General features: G+C 38.8%; 1 protein-coding gene across 1 annotated transcript in view; it reads left to right on the top strand.

Annotated features, from left to right (window-relative positions):
• The window catches only part of LOC121905129 (inactive phospholipase C-like protein 2), a 47,760-nt gene extending 41,909 nt beyond the window's left edge, over positions 1 to 5,851 (top strand). The window contains exon 6 of the mRNA XM_042423126.1: positions 1,881 to 5,851. Coding sequence (XP_042279060.1) covers positions 1,881 to 2,087 — 207 coding nt within the window. The 3' untranslated portion in view covers positions 2,088 to 5,851. The remainder of the gene's footprint in view (positions 1 to 1,880) is intronic.
• Positions 5,852 to 23,888: the final 18,037 nt, after the last annotated feature.

Genomic DNA, 23,888 nt, shown 5'->3' with positions numbered 1-23,888 from the left:
AGAGCCCTCGAGCCGTTTTTCCTATGAACGTTTTTATAGGTAAAATGTGGCTTGTAATAATAACATTTTGGAAATGCAAGAACGAGTGTTGCATAGTTAGTTAGTAGCATCTGCCTTCTCTCCTCCGTTTCTAAACAAACTATGCTAACCGTTGCCTTCAGGGCGAAGGAACATGTTAGCCAGTGCAGCGGTGTGGCTCACTGTTGTGTTTTTGGGCAAAAACTGTCTACGACACAGAGGAATAAGATATGAAAGACAAATTCAACTCTCAAATTTTACTGATTTCTAGAGAGTTACTTTATTTCTTAAGACACAAAATGTCCATATATACAAAGAACCGTGTGAAGCATGTCAAACAGTCTCTACTGAAGGAGAGTTTATTATACTTTGACCACTTATTGTCATGTTCATATTCCTGTCAGGTAATCAGAAACATTGTTTTTTGCTGTAACCTGTCTATATGGATGAAACCAATTTCACAATATTGGTCAGAATTGTTTCAATATCAAATGATATTTAATGCAAAATTGTTCATTAATTCATTTTTTATTAGTTTGTAATGACAATTATTTGGAATCAATCTAAAAATGCAATTTTGATTATATTTAAATAGTGATATTGATTTGTGAAACACTCACACACAGTATGATGTCATCAGTATAGAATCTGATCGGTGGTTGATGCCGTCCAAAGAGCTGAACAAAACATGATCAGATGAAAATAAACACTAAATAAAAAAGTTTGATGACGAAAATAAGCAATAGCAGTAAGTGGGAGAAAAATTAAACAAAAACAGTTATCATAATACAATAAAACATTAACAATGATACCAGTAAAGTTTTATTTCAAAGTAAAAGCCACATTAAAAAGAAAGGTCTTCAATTTCTTTTAAAAAATACAGAGGAAGTTTAATAAGAAAGTTTATTTATATATCACTCATCAGAACCAGAGATTACAAAGTGCTTTACAAGAAACAAAATGAAAACACAAACACAACCAACCACATGCAGACAAATGTTACCAAATTGAATAAGACAATAAGGCAAAAATAGATTTTCAGAAGCAATATTAAAAAAAATAAACCAAACATTTAAAATTAAATATTGAAAAGTGATTATTCTAAAGCCTTTCAAAAGAAACGTGTTTTCAGAAGCAATTTAAAAGAAGATACTGATGAAGAATCATAATGACTTATAACAGGGCTCAGGCCTGTTAATTAGGGAAATCTGCTACACTGAATTAAATTTAGGATTAATGAAGAACCTTCTGATGAGCTTCTGTAACAGGTGAACTGTCAAACTGAGTCTGATGAGACTGATGTTTGTTTGTATGCAGGAAGTGAGATTCTTTCTACAGTCAACTCGGACTTATTTATCTCTGGTGAATCACTAGTCTGTCTTGTCGAAGCCGCTGTGCAACTCATGTATTTATCACGCCTTTTCATTTCAACCTCCACTGCCGGCACAAGGGGTAATTATTGATGAATAACCTTCTGCATATTTATTTGTGGCATTTGCACGTGTTAATTAAGATAACCTCACTAGTAGCTCAGCTATAATTTATACTTTGTCCCCAGTTGAGCCGAGCAGGAGCGTAACTGCTGCAAAATTCATTGTGTGGTTCATTATCTGTTTAATCTGGGGCTCTGCTTCTATGGATCTTATTGTTGGCAGGCGTACTAGTATATAGACTGGAGATTTTTAATGATCATTAAAAGTACATCAAGGTATCTGACTGAAGGATGTGAAGATTGAAAAATGGCTGCGATCCAAAAAAGCTTTGTATTCTGTACAAAAAGGTCTTAAAAGTCCTTTTCATACATGGAGTACACGACATTATTGGCTTCATCTAGCTGTTAAAGTAATGTCTTTACCCCTCAGGGCCAGGCAGACCTACTGAAGCACGCCAGGAGTGAAGTCCAGGAGAACCTCAAGCAGATCCACTACGCCGCGCTCACCTGTAACCTGAGTAAAGGAGGCGCGGCGGGCAGCTCCTCCGGGTCCTCCGAGTCCAAGAGCAGACGTAGCCTGGAGGCCATTCCTGAGAAGGCCACTGCGGAGGAGGAGCTCACTGACGAGGACAACTAAAAGACCTACAAAAACCCGGTGCTCTTCTAGCACCCACGTTCAGACCTCTTCTCTGTTCCTGCCTCCTGAGTTCAAAAAAACCCAAAGCTCTCTCTTCTTCTTCCATCCTTAACCACTGCGTGTCTTTACCCTGGCATCATTGCTCCACACACACACACTTACCTGTGATTCCCACATTCCATCGAGAACATTTCTACATCCCAAGCACAGCTGTAACTTCTCACAGACTTCAATAAAACGCCACCACTATCCCAGGGACACATCCTAACCCAGTTCAGATCACAGAACACTCTCGATGTAGGTTTTTTCAAGTCTTAACATGTTCAGGTGTCGTACTGAAAGCTGGAAACATTAGCTTCACATCAGATGCTGACTTGCCATTTATAGGCATACGTAATATTTACTAAAAATCTTAACATCCTGCAAAAAAATTGAAAGAGCGAATATGTAGAAATGCTGGTAGTATAATGCCTTTAATAGTTATTGGCCCCACACTTAAATCAGTCACTTTCCCGATCGTGAAACTCTTTATCTACAGTTTAGATTACAGCAGTTTGTTGCTCTTCATTCCTCTGACAGTGTTTCTCATTTCCTGGGTGAGCTGGGAGAGCCGAGTGAACGACCAGCCACGTTTAAGACACTGACTTACTGCTCAGAGACGGTGCACTTCTACTCAGCAGACCCGAGGAGACAAAAAAAAAAAAAAGCCCTTGGATTGTTGTAAGAGATTTCTTAAAGCACAATTTTTGGAGCTATGAATGTAAAAGGACCGAAGGAGCGATTGAAGGAAACGCAAAGTAAGAAAAAGGGGAGAAAAGGTGATCATTGAGAGTAGAGTTGTTTACAATACTGAACTTGTCCATGTTCTTGTCTGCCAAAATAGTATAATATACTATGTGTATATATGGAGTTTCCTGTTACCTTTTTTCTGCAGAGTGCATCATTTTATTATTGTATACTTGGAAATAAGATTTATTTTATAAAAGATATATGAACATGTCTGTGGAAAAAACAACAAAGTTTTATTTGCCTGTAGATATCTGATAACGAGGGGTCATCACTAGGAAAGTGGCCTCCGAGTTTCCCCCACCACCCACCCCCCTCCCCCAGCGGAGAGGCTCATACATGTGGAGACAGAAGGACAAATAAGAGAATGTATTCATACCGTTTGTTGTGTGCAAACAAACAGCAAAGTCTCAAATATCACAACCAGCATTTGCATGAGAAGGAGCCACAACTGGATGCTGATAACAACAACAAAAAAAACAAAACAGTTTGGACGTTGACACATTTTCGTATCTTAACATTTCATTCGGGGGATATTTAAGGCCTTTATTTTTGTGGCATGGTCCTCCAATTTCAAGAGTTTACTCACATTATGCTCTGAGTACCATGTATTTCACCAAAAAAATTTCACAGGTTACATTTTCTTCTAAAAGTCTGCAACCCATAAAAAGTGACTGTTTTGATAAAAAAGAAAAAATTTCCAGGTGTGCTCCCAACCACTTCCCAGCTCCGTCTGGTTTGAGAACTCATTCCTTTGTTTATTCGTAATCATTCGGTTGAGTTATTTCACCGACTCCATTGGACGCATCTCACAGGAAAGCGACGTGATACGACTGGATTGCAGACTTTGAACGGGAGGTCATGTATAAAAATAAAGACTATGATTCAATTTTAATTGTGCAGTCAAAGCTGTTAACTCGTATAAAGATGTGTTTCCTTGTCCAGTATTTACGGGCTTTGCTGTGTTTTCATCTCGCAGTCAGTCACTGTTCAATGCCAAGCGCAGATCGTCTGTTTAAAGTATTTCTCACTTCCAGTACTTCGGGATCCTGTTTGAGTCCAGCTGTGTGGGATTAACACGTTTTGGACAACTTGAGTGGTTCCTGTCCTGCCCTACAAATCAAATGACTCATGACATCCCTTCGTTAGAATTCAAACTCAGGTCTGGTGAGATAGTTGAAAAGGATGTTAACTTCAGAGTAATAATAGCTTCATAACCATCTCTGTTGATAAAGTAGTGTTTAATCCACATTTCCCCTGTGATTTAATTGTGCCTCATTACTGCTAACTAAAAACCTACTCCGTCAGCTGACGAGTAGGAAGTGAGAAGCCTTCACCACATGCTGCTTCAATAGTTTCCTTGCTTGCAATTCATTTAACAGTCCATAATTGTGTCTTTTAACCCAAATCTTAGATTTAATCTTAGATTAGAAAACGAGTTATATTAATTTACTTCTCTACTGATTGGACAAAGAATACCTGAAAATTAATAGTACATTATAATCTTATAATATAATCTTAACATGATCTGTGAGGTCCTGTAAAAGCTGAATGATTGGAGGAAAATTGCAGCTTTTCTGACATTATTTTCTGTACTTTTGTTCTACATAGTTGTAAAAAAGAATATGACTGCACTCAGCACAATTACAATCTCTCTATATGGGTAGAATCACACTGAATGATGCAATTGCTTGTTGCTGAGGAGCTGAGAAAAGTCAACTTCTAAGTAAACTCATCCAGTTCTCAATGGAAAAACTATATTGGCATCATTTATTTCCTGATAACAGCTACATACTGCAGTTTTGGTAATATTGACAAACTGCTGGTAAGCGACACCTGACAATTAGAGCTGCAACAACAAGTCTAGACGGAAAATTAACCAACTGCAATTATTCTGATTCAGTACAGTATTGTTTCAGTACCAACAAGTGTCTGGTTCCAGCCTGTTAATTGTGAGAAATTAGCTGTTTTTCTTTGACATATGTAGCAGTCAACTGAATATCTTAAGATTCTGGGATGTTGTTGGGACGAAACAAGCAAATCAAAGGTCACTGCAGGGTCTAAGTAATTACTTTTCAGACCAAACGATTAATCGAGAAAATCATTGGTAGAATGATCAACAATAAAATAATCTTTAGTTGCAGCCTTACTGACAGCTGTGCACTGTTTGAGGTAACGTTAAGCCTCACAGCTCAAAATGCAGGTCTAGATTCAGAGTTTCAAGTTTAAAACGATGATATGATGTGAAGTTGCACAGAGCGGTATGTCCTCTTCAAACAAAACCTCTTCAGCTGAGTAAATAATAAAGACTCTGCACGCAGGGAGCAACAGCAAGAGTTCCTTTTCTGTTGTTTGCCAACTCACTAAATGAACATAAATTACAGCAACAGTCACAGTTACAGCCGGTGAAATCAACAGTCGCCAACCTCAACTTTCACCTGTTTCAGCTTGTTAAGACACGTTATGTAAGTTATAATTAAAATCGCAGCTCTTCCCCTCTTTAACACTGTGATTTCAATTACGAAACAGTACATTGTTCAGCCATATGTAGAAACTATAACCAAAAAGAAGAAAAAAGCACAGAAGAAAAAACTTAATCATTAGCCTTAAAAAAAAACATGAACATATTTCTTATTCTCATGACACCAGGCAGTTGGACTGTGACATGAAGCTCAAGTGTTTTTTTTGTTTTTTTGTTTGTTTGTTTTAAATGTCCGTCTGCAGCTTTTTATTTTTCCCCTCAGTGCTCAAAATGTGCTCTTTGGTTTTGTCCACTCCTCCTCCGGATCGCACGACAAGACAAAAAAAAACAAAAAACATCTCTGAATTTCAGTGCTGTGACAGTCGACGTATTTATAATTGTTGAGAGGATGAAAAAAAAAAGAAACATTTCAACTGTATTCCAGTCTCATCTCTTTATCTGTCAAATCCAAAAGAATAAAAAAAAAAAACCCTCTGAATAAACAATGTTGGATAGATCATGTGTCTGATGTGTTGTGTAAATCTAAGTAATGTTCTGTTTTTCATCACTTTGCCTCCTAATCTGACATAAATTCTCAGCACGTACTCTCGCGCCGCAAACAGATTTCGTCCAGGTCACACCAGCGGCTCGTTCCCGAGCAGTAGTTACATCCCGTGAAATCCCATCATCTGCTCTCTTACTGCCCACTGATTAGCTCTCCCCTCCCTGCAGCAGACCGGGTCGATGCTCCACCCGGCCTCCGCTCTTCAACTCTCCTCCCTTCAGGCTGCACAATGTTGGACTGACCTTCCCGCTCCGGTCAGCGCTGCTTGTTACTCCCCGTTTCCCCATTGTTGGCTGCTATGAAAAGTAATTCAAATCCCAGCTTCTCACAGAGTCACTTTGTTTCCTTTCCACTTGCTCTTACTGAAAGAATAAGAAAATCACTCTTGGGTAAAATGGTACTCTCGGGTCGAAGGAATATTTCAGCTATTTTTCTTCCTTTCAAGTCAGAATATTGGTTTCTAATCCAGCTATTAAACCTCAAACCTCCCACTGCTTTTATTCCAAAGAACCGAACAGATTTAACCCTTAATGCAAATATATATATATGTATTAGTCATGTTTGCTGAATGTTATTATTCATTTTCAAGGACAGAGACTATTCCTGACTTTCCCAGCTGTTTTTCCAAAGCTGGAGGAGCGCAGGCATCAGTATTGATTAGCTCCCTGTGTGTTGAGTGGAGCAGAAAGTGCCTGGGGAAATAAAGCATCAGCTCGCTCCCAGATAGATCTGCTTCCAGCATGCACACGCAGAGGTTACAAGCAAAAGCAGGCAGGGTTTTTTTACGAACATGCCAGCTGTGTAGTTACTGGCCAGCACACATAAACTTTATTTATACAAAGAGTTTTAAAGAGCTAAAAAGCTTTTGCACAGTGTAAATTGTATTTAGGGCCCCCCGACTGTAAAAGCTGGATCATCATTTGACTGTAATCCAGAGCAGTCAAGAGATTTGCTGAGCAATTATGAATTTGTGCTTTAAAAGGTACATTGTTAAGATAGATGTCCAGTTCTAACTGGAACATTAATTGGATCATTGTGGAGCTGATTTTAAAATGGATCTTGTTGTCAAGGTGGGACGTCTTAAAGGACCAGTGTGTAAGATTTAGGGGGATTGACAGGCAGAAATGGAACATAACATTCATAAGTATGTTTTAATTAGTGTATAATCATCTGAAAATGGGAATTGCTTCAAGGATTGGACATTCAAACAACAGTTATTCAACATCTCAATGTTTAACCTGCAACTGACCCACTTTCTTTGTTATCAATCTGCACATCACTTTTTTTTTTAAACTGCCAGCAGCCAGTGTAGATTTAAAAATATATTTATCTATATATGGGAGTTAGCCTTTATGACCTCTCCTCTTATCTGCAGTTAAAAGCCTACCTGTCGTATCACTGACTGATAAGCCGTACAAACAATACTGTTCCTGCCGCTCTATTGCCTCAACAGACGGCTCTGCAATCAGCTAAATGCATGTAAGGAACATGTAAACTGACCAGAATGGCCCTCTAATGCACTCTTTAAAGAGCTTTTTGACGAGCGTTAGCGTGTCACAGAATGTTGATACAGTAAAATGGATTTTATGATCCGCAGGAGAGTTACAACTGAGGGTTTCTGTTTGCGCTTTTCAAGCCGTTGATTGCTCTCATTGGGAATCATTAAACATTGTTCTATGATGCCAGTGTTGCAGGTCTTTCTTAAATGTTACTTAGTTTTTAAAACAAATGACTCTTTCTGTGTGCCATTTAGTTAACAAATCATTCCGTGTAGCTAGAAGTGAGAGGTAGGCTTTTTTTCCAAGCACTACATCACCTGTAATGGGAGAATGCAATTATATCGGCGGTTCTGATGTCAAAACATACTGTACGCCTAAATGAGTCAAACTTGGGTATTCAAGATTGTATGAAAGCAGACAGCATTATCACCATTTGAAGGTTTGAGTTCTAAAATCGCAGAGGAAAAACAGCTTGAGTGTCATTGTGGAGGGTTTCAACAGTAAACATTGTCTGGAATAAATCAGACAGCAGACAAGGCCGCTGCAAGGACTCTCGCATTCCCAAAAGTAAGCAAACGGCAGCGCAGTAAAGATGAATGGACGGACGGATGGACGGGTCTGGTCCTGAGAATTGTGTGTGGACTTAAATCATTGTCTGCATGTTTACAGCGGAGTGGTGGCACTCAAATGAGCTGTGTGGAATATGTTTGGACAAGATGTAAAACAAAAGGCCGTGCAGCAGCATGCTCTCAGTAAAGATGCTTTTGTGTTTAGATGATCTCACTGTATCCTGTGGTAGATCCACCGCTGGCAGAACTGTGCGTGTCACTGTTGCTGGTGTTGGTGGTGCCTGCGGTTCTCTGCAGGCAAATAGGGGATGATACACCATGACAGCCTCCAGATACCTTTTACAGATGAGGTCACAAATAGAGTAAAGGTCAGTGAATGCATCACACTCAAACTGCGTCCGTCCTTCTCACTAACACCCCGCTTCTTGTCCTCTTCCTCGCTCGTTCCCTCGGGTTATTGATCCTCCGTCCCTTCCATCGAACACACCATTCTCATCTCAGATACGTGGCCTGCATTTGGCCTCATCAGCCAGGAGTGAAATGACATTTAAGTCCAGCAGCAAGTCCGTGTGAAAGTGTACGATGTCGCCATTGACCTGCGAGGCGTGTCTGTAGGGTATATCGTCAAAATAATGGAAAATGATAGCATAAGCCACATTTTCCTAAGGTAAAATAATTAGGCAGCCCTGAAGTTATTTATTTCTTTAGCAGGAAAAAACTGCAAAGCAATGTTAAACATCTGCTGTGAGCCTGACTCAGTTTTTTCAGCAGATTATTTTTCTTAATCATCTTTTAGTCTATAAAATATCAAAAAATAATGAAAAATGCCTGTTATAATCTCTCAGAGTCCAAGGTGGCTTCCTCAAATTCATGGTTTTACCCAACTATCAGTCCACAACCCAATGATACTCAGTTTACTATCATATATGACAAAGAAAAGCACCAAATCTTCACAACTGATAAGCTGAAATAGTAGAATGTTCAGCATTTTTTGCTTGATAAATGACTGAAATAATTAAGTCTTCATCAATATAGTTGCCAATTAATTATTTGTCAATCAGCTAATCAATTAATTTAACTGTAGACTGAAACAAAACATTACAAAAATCCAGAGAAGTAAATAAAAACATGTGGAGTCACTACTGCTGAAAGTGAATCTACAGAAAACTAATCAACGTCAATTTTGATTAACAATTAAATTATGATGAAAATAATCTATTAAGGAATAAGATTGGCAGTCTACAGCTGTGCTAGTGGCTCGGTGAGGCTGTACTTGGGCACAGCTATACTTTGAGCTAAACGCTAACATTAGCATGCTAACAAACTCACAATGTCAATGCTAAAATGCTGATGCTAAGCAGATAAAATGTTCGCCATGTTCGCCATCTAATTTTAGCGTACACGCGATGTATACCTGAGGCAGATGGGAATGATTCCATTTTGTTTTGCAAGTGTGATGTCAAAATACAAGGAACTGGATAGTTTGAATTTTAGACGCGATGATAACGATTACTTAATGAATCACCAAAGTTGTTACAATTCATCCTGAGGGGGACATAAATATCTGAACCAAATTTCATGGTAATCCATCTAATAGTTGTTGAGAAATTTCACCAAAGTCACAAATGTGACCTCATGGCTCAAACTGATTTGCTGCTTTTCTCTGATTTATATCCCTGAAAATTGAAAATCTTTGGGTTTCGGACTGTTGGTTGAACGATACAAGCGATTTGAAGATGTCACGTTGGGATCTTTTGTTGAAATTGTGATTGACATTTGACATTTTACAAACTAGTTGATTAATTGAAAACCTAATCGACTGATTAATTCATAATAAAGCAATGCTCAAGTTTATTCAAGCATTAATGTCACAGCTGTCAAAGCAGATGAATATATGATTGTCTGTGGTTGTTACTGGTTTATTATCCGTTTTCTGCAACTACTGAAAATAACCCCAAAAGGTTTTATGGGTATGAAGAGACAGATGCTGACATGTGATACGCAGCGGTTCATCATGGTAGAAAAGCCACACATGACACAGAGAGTAGAGGTCGTGTGGAGTGATGCCTCTCATAAATCACACTGCCCCTGGTGGTATCTACACATGCAGATACTTCTGTTTTGAGATATCGGCTCCACTCAAGTACCACAGAGGTCAAAGAAAATGTGTTAGTGGTGCTCAAACAATGATATTTCTAAAAACTCAACAGAAAAGCATCTTCCAGAACAATGACCTAGTAACTAAAAACAAACCACAGACCTCAGTTGTCTTTTAAAAAAACCATTTAAAAGGATAAGAAGTTGTGAAAATGGTCCACAGTGAGGTCTGTTGATCCAGTGTAACCAAGACATTGTTTCTGGAAACACATGTTACTGTTTAGTCTTTTAAATGTTTTCAATGTTTTGAGGACCAAAATGATGCAAAATCCATTCATTTCCAGTGTACTGAGATGGCAGCAGAGGTCTAAAAAAGCAAACAAAAGCAAAACTATCTGCATGGTACTTCAGTCTAGGTAAAAGGGAAATGTTTTTGTGAACTGGATGAATTGATCCGTGAAGAACAGGGAAAATGTTTTAGGACTGCAGGTAAATACCATCATGCTTTGCTAAGGTTACAGATAACCTTAATCAAATTTGCTTTGTTTGTTTTGACCCACAGGAGCTGATGTAGCACCCAAACAAAATATGTGCTTAACATACAGTGGTTCTTACAAACGTCCTATTTAAAATGGAAGAGGAGCTTTAATCCTCAATCACTAACAAAAGGAGGTGTATCTATATCAGGATCTTTGAGTAAACATTGCTCAAAGCTTCTGAGGTGGCATCAATGACCCTTATTAACCTCTACTGGCAATCAGAAACAACTGCACTATCACTTCTTCTTATATAAGTGTTGGCAACAGCCTGCCATCCCATGGTTGCTAACATAAAACAACAAAATCTAATTTTCACAACAAAATAGAAAGAAATAGAAATAGCTGGCGAAGATAATAATTATAATATTTATAATAAGGGCAATAATAATAATAATAATAATTATGATAGACCTTTGTCATGTAGCTACATGTCCTGTGATTCCTGGCAGTGGGTGGGGAAGGTTTTACTCTTGAACAAAATACAGACCAGAAATTAAGTTATGAAACGCAGAAATCTCAGCACTGAGTCAGCCGTATTGATCAACGGCTCTGTCAAAGATATACTATGGTCATTTTCAGCTACAGGGTGGCAAAAAGGCCCCTTAACATGAGCCTTTCACATGACATCACATCAACTAAGTTACCTGGAAATCACTGCATACTTCTACTACATCTGTGCTTATTTCCGCGCCTTCTGCTCAGGAATCTCTTCGCCTCGGGGTATCCAGGTCTGGTGTACATCAACAACAGACATACACTCTATGGCAGACTCACCTTTTCCACCCTTTATATCTTTTCTGAGTGAATATTTTATGCTCTGCTGGTCACTAAACTGCCTGTCCCAGAGCGCCGTCTTTCCCCCTTTGTGGGAAGCAAGTGGTTGCTCTTCTACAGCACTTAATGCCTTTGCAGAAGATTGAGCGCTGCCATGATCATGACCGAGTCATGAGCCCGACGGCGTAGTTAAAGAAGAAACAGAGGAAGCATATATACAAGCAGTGTTCAGAGGAGCTTCACTGAACGCAGACATGCTCAGAGGTCGTCTTAAGGCTGAAAGACAGGCCTTTTCTTTCAGAGGCAGAGAGGAATGTCCTAGAAATTGGGCAGCTGCCGCGGATAATACAGCAACCAATAACCCTGTTTCCCTCAGCTGTAATGATGAGATACTGTTTGGCATGCTTATCTCAAGAGATACTTAATGGAGGGAACATTTATATCGCCAATAGCCATCAGGGCATTCTGTTTTACAAGTTGCCTTCTTAAACCATTAAGAGTTTTATGTCCTGGAGCACAGAGTTTTGTTTTACGCTGTGAAAGGGATATTGAATAGGTCCAGTCTGAGCAACTGATGTTTTAGGCTATAAACACTAAATAAGCACATGGTTTTATGTTTATCGACCAATCTTTGATGGTTTTTAAAATTCTATTTAGTGATACCCATGATCTTTAGGTAACTAGATTCAGAGATTAAACTGAAATTGAAAGATTTTAGGTTCTGCTTAAAGGGACAGATCACCCCAAAATTAAAAATACATACTTTTCCTCTTATTTGTAGTGCTATTTATCCATCTAGATCGTTTTTGGTGTGAGTTGCGCGAGTTTTGGAGATCTCGGCTGTAAAGAGATCATCTGTCAAATACAATGGAACTGGATGGCACTCGACTAGTGGTGCTCAAAACGTCACAAAATACATTTGAAAAACTCAACAGCCATATCTTTTTCCAGAAATCATGACGCGGTTACTCAAGATGAGCAGTTTCATGTAGGAGTTATGTTCTTTCTACCGAACTACACCTGCCAGCCATCTCACCGTGCAGACAGAAGCATTTATCTACTTATGGTTGGCGGGTGTAGTTCCGACTGTCCCTTTAGGAGGAATTTTTAACAGTGTTACATGCAGAGTATGTATGTTTTCATTATTAGTCAATCTGTTGAATAGTTTTTGATTCAATGTTTAGTCAATAAATTGTTACAATATGGTGAAAAATGTTGATTAAAATTCTCAGAAGAGTCAAGGAGACTCATCAAATAGCTCGTTTGTCTGACAGGGAATGTTTTTGCTCGATAGCGGCTTAATTAATCATCTGAATATTACATTTGTTGGTCCTCTGTCAATCAACTGATCGATTGGACTAATCCTTTTCCCAATAAACAGTTACATCTTGTAATTCCCTGTAAAACCACAATTTGGCATTTCTATATTTCTGTTTGTGCACAGATTAAACAAACAAGATATAATGTGTCAGTTATTGAGTTTTAGACGTGCTAGTAGGTGTATGAACTTTGGACAGAGCAAGTCTAGCTGCTTCCAGTCATTATCCTCACCTCCCAGCTCCATACTTAATGCACAGACATGAGACAGATATCGATCTTCTTATCTCATTCTGAGAAAGGAAGCACATTTCTCAAAATGTCCAACTACTACTTTAATAGATATGCTACGTTTTGTCCAAAATAAATTCAACAAATTCCATTACTGAGTAATTGTTTTGGAGTAATCATCATATATCTGATCCGTGCCGTTGCTAAAAAAGTGTGAATTTTTCTGGCTGAGGTTTCAGGAAGGAAGTGGTGTTGAATGACCTGTTGTTAGGAACAATGTCACACTGCAGCCCACAGTATTTCTCAGTGTGACACAATAACGACTTGTTCTTGCCATTGAACATTGTGGCTCTGTTTGGACTGGTGCCATAACTGTGCTGTCAGGATTTTGCTTCCCCTCGCCAGCTCCCCAAACAAACTCTGACTATACTCTGCCTCTCTCTACCACATAATGGCGCCTTCTTCTCGTACAATGCAGTCACTAAACTATGTGTAGTGACAGCGGCTGATGTAACGCTGCGGTCATTGAGGCCGTTCGTCTCGCCTGGTTTGCTCAGAGGCACGTTGGCAGAGTCTGAGCAGCGATTTCTCGTTGACTGCTCCGAGCTGCCTGTGTGCCTGACACCATAACTCATGCTTGCCTTGCCTGGATGTAATGGTTAAGAGGAACATTGTACAGTACAGCACTAATGGCGGAGGAATGACATCTATTCTCAGTCAAAGCAGATTGAGGTTGAGCCATCCGTTACGAAAGAGGGATAGCCTCGTTTCCTTTGACTTGATTAGAGTGGTCGGCCAACCAATAAACTCAGGGACAGATATTAATGTAATTGCTGAAGCAGCTGGTTCCTGTCTGAGTTATGATCCATTGTTTGAGGGGAAAAACCAGTGAGAGAGGAATCAGAGAGAGGGGAAAGAGTATAATCATTTGTTAAGAGAGAAAGAGGAAGTCCACAAAATTGTGTTTGCACAACAGACACAGTGTAGTTGAATGTGAAGGCCTATCAGCCATTATACATCAACAACTAAATGTCCCTTTTATAGTCTGATAAATATTGCTGTCTACCCTTCAGTGAAACTGTCAGTGACTCATCGCCACAATGCACAGCACATCATACCTGAGAGCTCTTGAAGTCGAACATTCCCAGGTGTCCTTGCCAAGGTCTTTCCTAAGCGACTGAGCTCCTAATTGTATTTTCTTCAGATATTTGTTGCTTTGTCTGAAGCTTTCCTTTAAACATTATTAAAAGTTCGTTGTATCTTAGGGCTGTAAAGCTTTCACCCTTGTACTCATAGCTATTTCTTGGGTGTAATGTTTTGACTGTGAATGGTAACTCATTCTTGATAAGAGCATCAAGTTTATTTGTTTGTGTTTAAAATGCTGCTTACATTTTCTCGTAGAAAAAGAACCTTACTATGTCTGCAACAAACGATTATCATTATCCATCAATCTGTTCTCAATTAGTCGTATGTCAGCAAATGGTGAAAAATGTCAATCATTGTTTCCCAAAGCCCAAGATGAAACCTCTAATGTCCTGTTTTGTCCCAACCAATAGTTGAAAAAGACATTCAGTTTACTGACATAGAAGACTAAAACAACAGAAAACATTCACATTTATAAAGCTGGCTCCAGAAAATATTGACATTTCTTTTAAAAAATGAATCATAACAATTTAAAATAAAGTTGCAGATTAATTTTCTGTCAATCAGAAAATCAATTAATTGAATAATCTTTGCAGCTCTAAACCTTATTCACACTGCTCAGATCTTCTACATTTGACTATTTTTTGTAAACAGACAGAAAAAACAGAACTATAATAGAAAATGTCTGAAATGCCTTCAGACACAGGCTTTCGCTCTTTTCTTTGGGGGAGTCTAAGCCTGCTCTTCTACTGCCACCTGGTGGTTGGAGAGGAGTAATGTAAATGTAGTGCAGTCACAGGGGAGTTAGACACTTATGCAGAGCTGCACACATCAGCTGCACCCTGTCCACACAGCATTTCCTATTCTAAATATGGCCATGACCTGTTTTAATGTTTAATGTTTGCAGTCTGCAGGCAAGCAGAGGCCACTGTCAGCACATTTCAGATGCAGCTAAATGTCTGCAGCACAGTAAGACTGGCCATTGGTATCATAATAATGCACACGTGTTTTTAACAAATGTTCATCAGACCTATTAAAACTTAAAAAAATTAAAACTTTATCCTCAAGATGATAATTCTTTATGGACAACTGAGTCCACTGGAAGCCAAATTATGCCAGATCTGCTCATATGGACACTGTTGTATATAAATATTTTTAATAAACAGAACAGAATCTGTGATATGCCTAAATGCGCACATGAATATGATTTCCACTAGATGGCAGGTAAAGCTCATGGACTCGACGCCTCAGTCTCTTTCCCCCCCGAAGCTGCTCATGAGTTTTCCATCTAATCATGTCTTATTCTGCTGGGAGCTGCCTCCCGGAGTATCACACCTGCCCACTTCCTTTTTTGCCTTCATGCCAGGGGAATGCAGTAACCTGCTCCCACAATGCACTGCAGCTCCCCTCCGTGAGGAAACACTGTAGTGGTGCTGTGAGCATATGGCACTTTCTTAAAAAAAAAAGCCAAAAATTAACCTTTACTATGAAATGTTGTGTGTTAATTCTGACAGGCACTGAGGCTCGTGGGGCGAGAGGGATGTTGAAGTCTCTGGGACGTCATTTTTAAACTTTGCCACTGAGGATATCGATGCAGCTCATTTTCATATGCAAACAAGTGTAAACTGGGACTTGAAACTTTTTATTGTGATGGTAACAAAAGTGAAACTTCAACCATCACTCCTCTGAGGGAAGGTCTATACTGACAACTTGCAATTAATTAAATTTGGATGTAATCATAATTCATTTGATTAAAACAAAAAAAAATATGAGACTTTGGTGTTATTCTTTGAATCTTTACTCACAAGAGAAGAATTTGTTGATAAATTAGATGTTTTTTCAGCACCACATAGCTGCCCAAATAAATGTAATTCAGTCTATTTATTTATTTACTTTTAAGTCTTAATACTGGACTGATTTCACAGATTCAGGACTATGTGCTGCTGTAGAGTTTGATTAGAATGAAAACCTGCTTAATGGGCCTCTTCCAGACATACTGCTTCAGGCTACCGAAACAAACAAAGAATATCTAAATCTGTGAATATCATCATCATCATCATCATCATCATCACTGCTTTGTGATAAATAAGACATTTTGATATTTCAAAATGATATGAAGACTTTTAAAGTGATGTGTATTATCTTTATCTGGAGTAGAGTATCAGTATCCCCCATCCTTCTTTACTTATCACATCCTCGGCCCTTTGTTTACTGCAAACCACACTGCACTGCATTGTTTGTCAGGCTGAGGGAGCCTTGATGGAATCAGAGTCCATTAACATGGAAGGCAGCGTCGAGGTGACTTTAGCTCCTAATTAAAAACAGATGTGTCCATTTAATAGTCTTAATACTTTGTGGGAGAGCGAGACAATCACCGCAGAAATATCTATTTGCCTCATTAAATCGGGAAGCTTGATCATGATGAGAAGCAGGGTAATGAATGAAGACAGACATGTTTACCGGGTTGTTTAAACAGTGTTTGCTGGGAGGAGAGAGGGTGGAATCTAGATGGACTGTTGTTTGGTGGCGGGGTGAGGAGGAGGGAGTCCTCAGCTAGTTGCGGATTGATATGATGAATGGTGTGTAAACTTAGGTAAAAACAAGGAGGAGACACAAGAAACTGGAACAACTCAGTGTCAACAGTCATTGACTTTCAGTCCAAGTTAAAAAATATCGAGCCTGGCAGGTAGCTTCGTTTGGTGAAGCTGTAACTCTGAATTGCATCACTGCTTATAGATGTTGTTTTCCTTCAGTAATGTATTAAAGGGGACATATCATGCTTTTAGTGATTTTCTGTTACTTTTATACTGTTATGATGTTGGATGTCTGTTAAACATGGGCATGGGAATGTAAGCCCAGGCCTCAGATGCTCTCAACACTCTGTTTTCAATGTCATCTCTACTTCCTCCTTGTGATGACATCAGATCGATCACACATGCACATAAACGACCGTCAATTCCATAGTCTTTGTTGCTATGGCTGTTGCTAAGGTTGTTGCATCAGAGCTAAAATGGCCTGTTTCAGACAGAGGCTGAACTGTGAGGGGCTGCATAAAGGGCCGATATAAGATAAATAAGAAGTTTTTTTGGACTGTAAATCATGCAAAGATATTCTAGTAGAGCCCCAGAATATAAATATATAAACCTTGGAATGGGCATGATACGTCCCCTTTAAGGCAATATGACTAGCTAATCACAGTACAACCTGAAACTTCAAATTCATCTGAAGTCAATGGTGGTTGAACTCTTTTGCACTACATTTGAGCTGCAACTGTCAGCACGCACGATAAAAAGGACACACCAAGGACTCACAAGAGACCAATTTCAAAAAGAAAGACTGAAATATCCTGGCTAGTATGGATCAAGTTCCAATAACACTGGATCCTACACTTCCTATTATGCAACAAAATACAGTCTTTCATCAAACTCTCCACGCCTCCTACATGCACACTTCCTTCAAACTCCACACCTCCAGTTTGTAACGCAGGCTTTCTGTTAATAATTTAACTGTCAAGCCCAATCTGAGATAACCCTGATGACATCATCAGGGTTGTTTGGACTCCTTCCAAAGCCACAGCAAACATTATACAACTGTTTTCATTGGATGAGTAGTACACCTTGTGACGGGAAAACTGAACTTCATGTGTAAAACTGGTGGAATGCCCCTTTAAGCTGCAGTTCCTCTAGTGGCCATTAGGTGCTACAAAAGCTCCGTGAACTGAAAAAACCCTCGAATTTCTAACTTGAAATATAAAGTTATTGTACAATTTAGTCTCAACTGATATCCAAGTTAAAACAGTTTTATTAAAAGATATCAAGGTTTAAAGAGAAGCATCTTAAGGATTGTGTTTGAATGATCGATTGGTCTCTCATCCTGTCATACTCAGCTATGGTGGCTGCCACTTGCTCCCCCTCAGCTGCATCATGGATCCCTCCTTTTTGCCAAAATTTGGGTTTTCTGGCTTCAGTAACTGCCAAGATGGCACCAAGCAGTGATCCCAAATCCAGACTTCAAAACCTCCCAGATCATCTGGGACATCACAGATGCTGCATCCATGTTTTTCTACAGTGTATGTTTCAAACACAATTTGCAACAATACTTCTTACTATCTTATTTGCTTTATTAAGTTCACTTTACATTTGGGAATTATTTAAACTATACCAAAACAGCATGATTTACATATGCACTTGAAATTATTGAATTATTTACTTGGATGCAAATCACAAGCTTTTTTACTGTCCCTTGTTACTGTAGTTGTTGTTGTTTATCAATCAGTTGCAACCTACTGAAAGTAATGTGAGATATTATCAGCATTTTGGTTGATAAAGCTAGATCAAATTAACTGATGAAACGTACTTCCATACAACATGGTGAATGAAAAAGTTTCATGTGTTAATACCAGTCACTTTTTGAAATGATGGTATATTCTAAATCAGTCTTTCGACCCTCGAGGATGGAGCCAATGTGCAGTTGAGGCTTATCAAAAGTATTTGCCTCTTTGTACAATATAGACTTTTATATTGTAAGGATACCTGCTATAATACCTAACATCATGCTATGGCTGTACGGAATATTTTCAATGTTGATTAAAACAGGTTTTGGTTTTTTTTTGATTCATTAACTGTTTGTTTTGTCCGACACTGGGGTGTGTGGTCCAGTAAGGGCGCCGGGGTGCTGCCCCTCCTGCAATTCCACTTGTGAAATACATACTTACATACATACTGATGAACAATCGTTTTTGTTGTATTGAGTGTGTGTGTATAAACTAATGAAAAAGCTCTCTTTGCCTGTGTGCCGAAGGGTGTACTTTTTTCTGTGCGCTGATCGCAGAGACCACAATGATATCAACCCTCCGTTAATCCCGGTAAGACAGCGAGCACGTGGACCCCCAAGTGTAAAAGTAACAAAGCATTACTGGGATTAGTAACTGTAATATAATTACCGAATTTCAAACTGTCATCCCTCACACTACTCGTTACTGAAAAAAGTAAGAGCTACCCTAGGTTTATGGCCTCACCTAGTGGAAAAGTCATGCCACAACACTGTCCAACACCAAAACAAAACCCAACATTGAATATCTACAATGATATAAAACACATAAAAAGTTAGACCTTTTGCTTCATGAATGACTTAAACAATCACTTATCAAATCCTCCATTGGCTAATGTTCTATTGATCGACTAAATGTTTAACAGGCTGTTGGCAAGGCAAGCTGCCTTGTCAACTGTTTCAGAATTACTGTGGTATTAGTGTACATCATATGCATGTCAAGTTCATTCAATTTATAATACATCCAGTGTTTAGTAAGGCACATGCACACAAGCACGCACACACACACACAAACATAGGAATGCACAAAAGCAGAAATCTAAGCCCAGCTGACTGGTTGAGCAGTGTGACTGCACTCTTGTCTGTATGACAAGGACAAAGATGTGTGTGGACACTTCAGCCTTGCTCAGGGATCCGCTGTCACATCCCATCATCAGAGCGGCGCATTTACACCAGCTGCTGCTCCAGGACGGCTCACTAAGTGGGTGGTGAACCTTCTACAGGTCGACAGTGGTGCTCATGTTAGGATCAGTGTCAGCGTCAATGTTACAGCCTCTGCATGGTGAAAAAATCCTGCATCTTTTAAAAGCCTGCAAATTAAAAATTGTTTCTGAATTATTATAAGCAATTGATTCACATGGAAAACATTGAGGACAAACATACTGGGAATAGAGTTTCTATTGCAAAAAGGCAGAAGTTGCACCCAAGTAAATAAAACAACAGAAGAACATAAATAACAAAACTGATGCTGTATCAATATAATCTGTGAGATCGGATGTGTACATATTTGTGTATGCATAATAGGCCATGATTACATTTTTGGCATTTAGTCTGATTCCAAATTATGACAACCATTAAGCATTTGATGTTGAATAGAAATGTTACAGGTTCTAATGGATTTAGGGATGTAACAAAAACTAATTGCCACTTTCGCTGTTCAGTTTTAAAAGGTTTACAGGATAAGGTAGGATGATGATGAAGGAGGAACCCGACCTAAAGAGAAGCTAAACCAAGACCTTGTTATTTTCAGACATTTCATTTCAAGCAACCACCCTTTTTCATTCATTTACCATGTGTGGATTCATGTTTATATTTTTTAAATTCATTGTCTGATATAGGTATATGAGACTGAACACTGACAGGTTATCATTCATAAAGCTAAGCTCTAGGATGTCAGCGGCTCCCCAGTGAGGTTTCTTGCATCCTGCACTTGCATTCAGTGTAAAAAAAACAAGAGCTTGGCAGCACGTTACTCATCCATTGGATAGGTTGTTGGTGAAGTTGTTAGCGTAGATAATGAGCTAATTGGCACTGGACGGATCTGCTGTGTGTGCTGGAAAATAAAAAGATCCCGAGAGACCTGAACCTACCTCCATTTGGGAGATGGTGGGGCTGTGTGTGTGTGTGTGTGTTTGGATGTGTGAGTGTGTTCTCAGTGGTGTAGTTTCTAATGTAGTGTAAGAAACATGGGAAAAGGAAGACATGTGAAACAGACACATTAGCAAAGGTCAAAAGGGAAGTTGGAGGTTAAGGAGCCGAGGAGGAGACTGAAAGGAAAATGTGATGATGATGCATGAAGGTGAGGGCCAAGGGTACATCTGGGACTGATACTGTCAAACTCTGCTGGGTTATTGATGTAAAAGCCTCATAACCTTTATGATTTCAATATTACTAATTAAAAACTTTTGTGATTTTAACATTTTATTTGACCCGCTCGATCATATGGCCCTCTAGGGTCTGATGAAACAGCTTTAAAACCAAATGAATGAAGTAAAATATACCAGTATTACTTTTGGCTCCTGTTAATGATTTTATTTTACTATTAGGCCTCGTTATCACTGTTAAATCGGTGTTAGTTTTACTCACATTAAGTCTTTTCATTGTTGTTTGATTATTTTATATAATCTTTACAGTGATGTTTTATCAACCATCAACCTGCACTCTGACTCCAAACTCATTTCAGTGGATGTTTCTATTTCAATCTGATTATTTTTATCATGCACCTATATAACTTATAAATTTTCCTGCAAAGCGCCAATATACTTCCTGCATCTGCACGGCTGCAAGGGTCTGTGTGTCGTAAATTTTGTCATCTGCCGAGGTCAACGAGTATGCACCGACAATGTGTGTCTGTAAACCTGTGAGTATATTCGGCACTTAAACATCTGCCAACAACAGCCCAAAGTCAATGATACATTTACTAATAAAATAATATCCACAAGGTTGAATAATTCACAGAAGGGCACATGGAAAATAGAAAAACCTACTAAAATACATCCTTAAGGAAAGTTATGTTAATAGACACGGTTGGGGTATCACAGTCATGGATAAATCATCTTTTGCTGTATAAAACTGTAGTAAAAACACGTTGTACTGCTTCCACTTTTACCACCTCTATAGTTGGATGTGTTGTGGTTGATCAAGAAAACAAATACAGTGAACACTGGAAAACAGTTAGTTTCTAATAAGTTGACTTTTCAGGGATATAACAACAGCCTCATAATCCTCATAATAAGCAGGGAACAACTCTGACTTTCCATTATTTAGCAGGCCAGTATTGGTACACCGATGTCGATCCAACTCCACTCTAAATGTCAACCTTCCCTGGAGTAAAGCTCTATCAGCTCTAAGGGACCCAGACAGAGTTGACTGTAAACATGACTGCACGAGCAGGGACCCAACTGTCTTCTGAGGGGTAATTATTATTATTAGTACTCTGAGCTGCACTGCGTCCCCACGAGGTCTCCAGAACAATGAACATCCACATGGCTGCTGTGACAAACGCTCGTCTAGGTATCCGAGTGAGTCAGCGAGACGTTAATACCCAGGCTAATAATGGCTGCCAAGTGGAGCTAACACTGAGTTAATAGCAGCGGTGAGGGACAGGCAGGCGCCACCGTGGGGATGCATCTCACTCAAACTTGGCCATCCAGAGGCCTCGTCCTCAGGCTATAATTAGTAGCCAGTGACAACAAGGCTCAACAGAGGAGAAGCAGCATGCCAAGCAGGTACACAAGGGTCTGTACAACAATAATAATTACCAGTCACCAAAACAATCAACTCCCAGTGCTGAATATTCTATTACATATGATATGTGTTAAGTTTTTTAGCAAACAATACATATCGTGGCCAAGTTCAACAACAACCAAAATGCATTCAAAGTGTGTTGACAGTCTAAAAAAGCTTCAGAAACTATATTTATAACTGTACAATCTAATCCAGTTCAATATATTAGCAACAGTAAAACTTTTGAGAGGCCTGTGAAGCTTTTTGGGTGTCAAAAGAGATATTTGTAGTTTATTGTTCTTGATCATACATGCACCATCCTATTGCTATAAATACTCACTAGTGAACCAAATCCGTGGCTGAAAACAATCCCCAATAAATGCACTATTATGTTTTCTAGAGATTTACATCTTCAGTGGGAACGAACGGGCTTGATGCTGAGTGCTACAGACAGGGTAAGAAGTCAGGAAGTATTGAGTATTTTGGTCTTTTTATGTGATTTGTTGACAACAACAAAAGTATAGATTATTGCCAGTCTTATCCTTAAGTGAACAAAATAGAAGTGCACTATAAAAGTATGGCTACCACCATACAATGCAATTCAATAAAACAACGCTATAAACAAAAGCCTCATAAATTATTGTCACTTTAAATATCACTATATCAACACCTCTCTAACACAGTCTCAGTACATCATCACACATTATAAGCTTCATACAGGTAGAGTTTGTTGTGACTTGCAAGGCTGTTGGATTCCATTATATTGCACAGGTGCTCATTACATTATAATATATTATAAAAAGAAGAGGCTAAAAATGACTTCTGATGCCTCTGTAATTTTGGTTATTTTAAATCATGGGTTTTGCCATATACCACTGGATCAGCACCTGTTTAATGCCAAATTGTCTGCTAGGAAGAAATGTATAAAACAAGAAAGTGATTAAGTGTTGTCTGTCAGTACAGATAGGAAGTCAACAAGATGAAAGAACACTATGTAGACAGTTCAAGGTAAAATAACAACAGGAAATGTGAGGTCAAATAGGTTTGATAGAGTTTATAGTCTGTGTGCATTGGGGGTTTTTTTGTTACTTTGACTTTTGCTCTGAATCTAGCTTCTAGTTCCTATAATGAAACTTGATCTGAAGAAAAAAAAAAAACTGCAAAAAAATCTGTCAACTGTGAAATAATAACCTAATTTAATAATCTAACAAACACTGATCAAATAAAGAAAAGCAAGTTACCAAGGTTCCATACTCTGAATCTACAAAGAAATAAGGAATCTAACCGGCTCACTGCTTGTTCATTTTGCACCAAATAGTTTTTTTTTCCAGTGACGAGTGCAGAAATGAGCATATAGCAAGTGCAAATGTTTTATCAGCAATCTAACAAAAATGAGGCAGAAGCCCATTATCCTTCTTCAAAATACATATCAGCCCTTCACCTAGACACAATCTGTATCCTCACTGATGGTCTAAGACGCAATTACCACATCCAATAAAACAGCAGACATTTTTCATATTTCATTGTCCCCTGAGTACAAGACTCAGTTGTGGAATTATTGACCTGCTATGTTCAACTGGCTGAGTGTAGTTTTAAATATGAATGCCACACGTCTTATGTGCACTACATTAGAATCCTCTCTGTCTTGTAATGTGGAAGTAAATGGGGTCTTAAGGACATCAAACATGTTTTAAAGTAAAGTAGATGAGATGAGGAACTGACCCCGTCCTGTCTATTTTTTTCAAGTGTGCTCTAAACCTACACA

This window comes from Thunnus maccoyii, chromosome 10 (assembly GCF_910596095.1).
Source record: "Thunnus maccoyii chromosome 10, fThuMac1.1, whole genome shotgun sequence".
Classification (NCBI taxonomy): domain Eukaryota; kingdom Metazoa; phylum Chordata; class Actinopteri; order Scombriformes; family Scombridae; genus Thunnus; species Thunnus maccoyii.
Note: the sequence above shows the minus strand (reverse complement) of the source record. Positions and strands in the feature narration are given on the sequence as shown.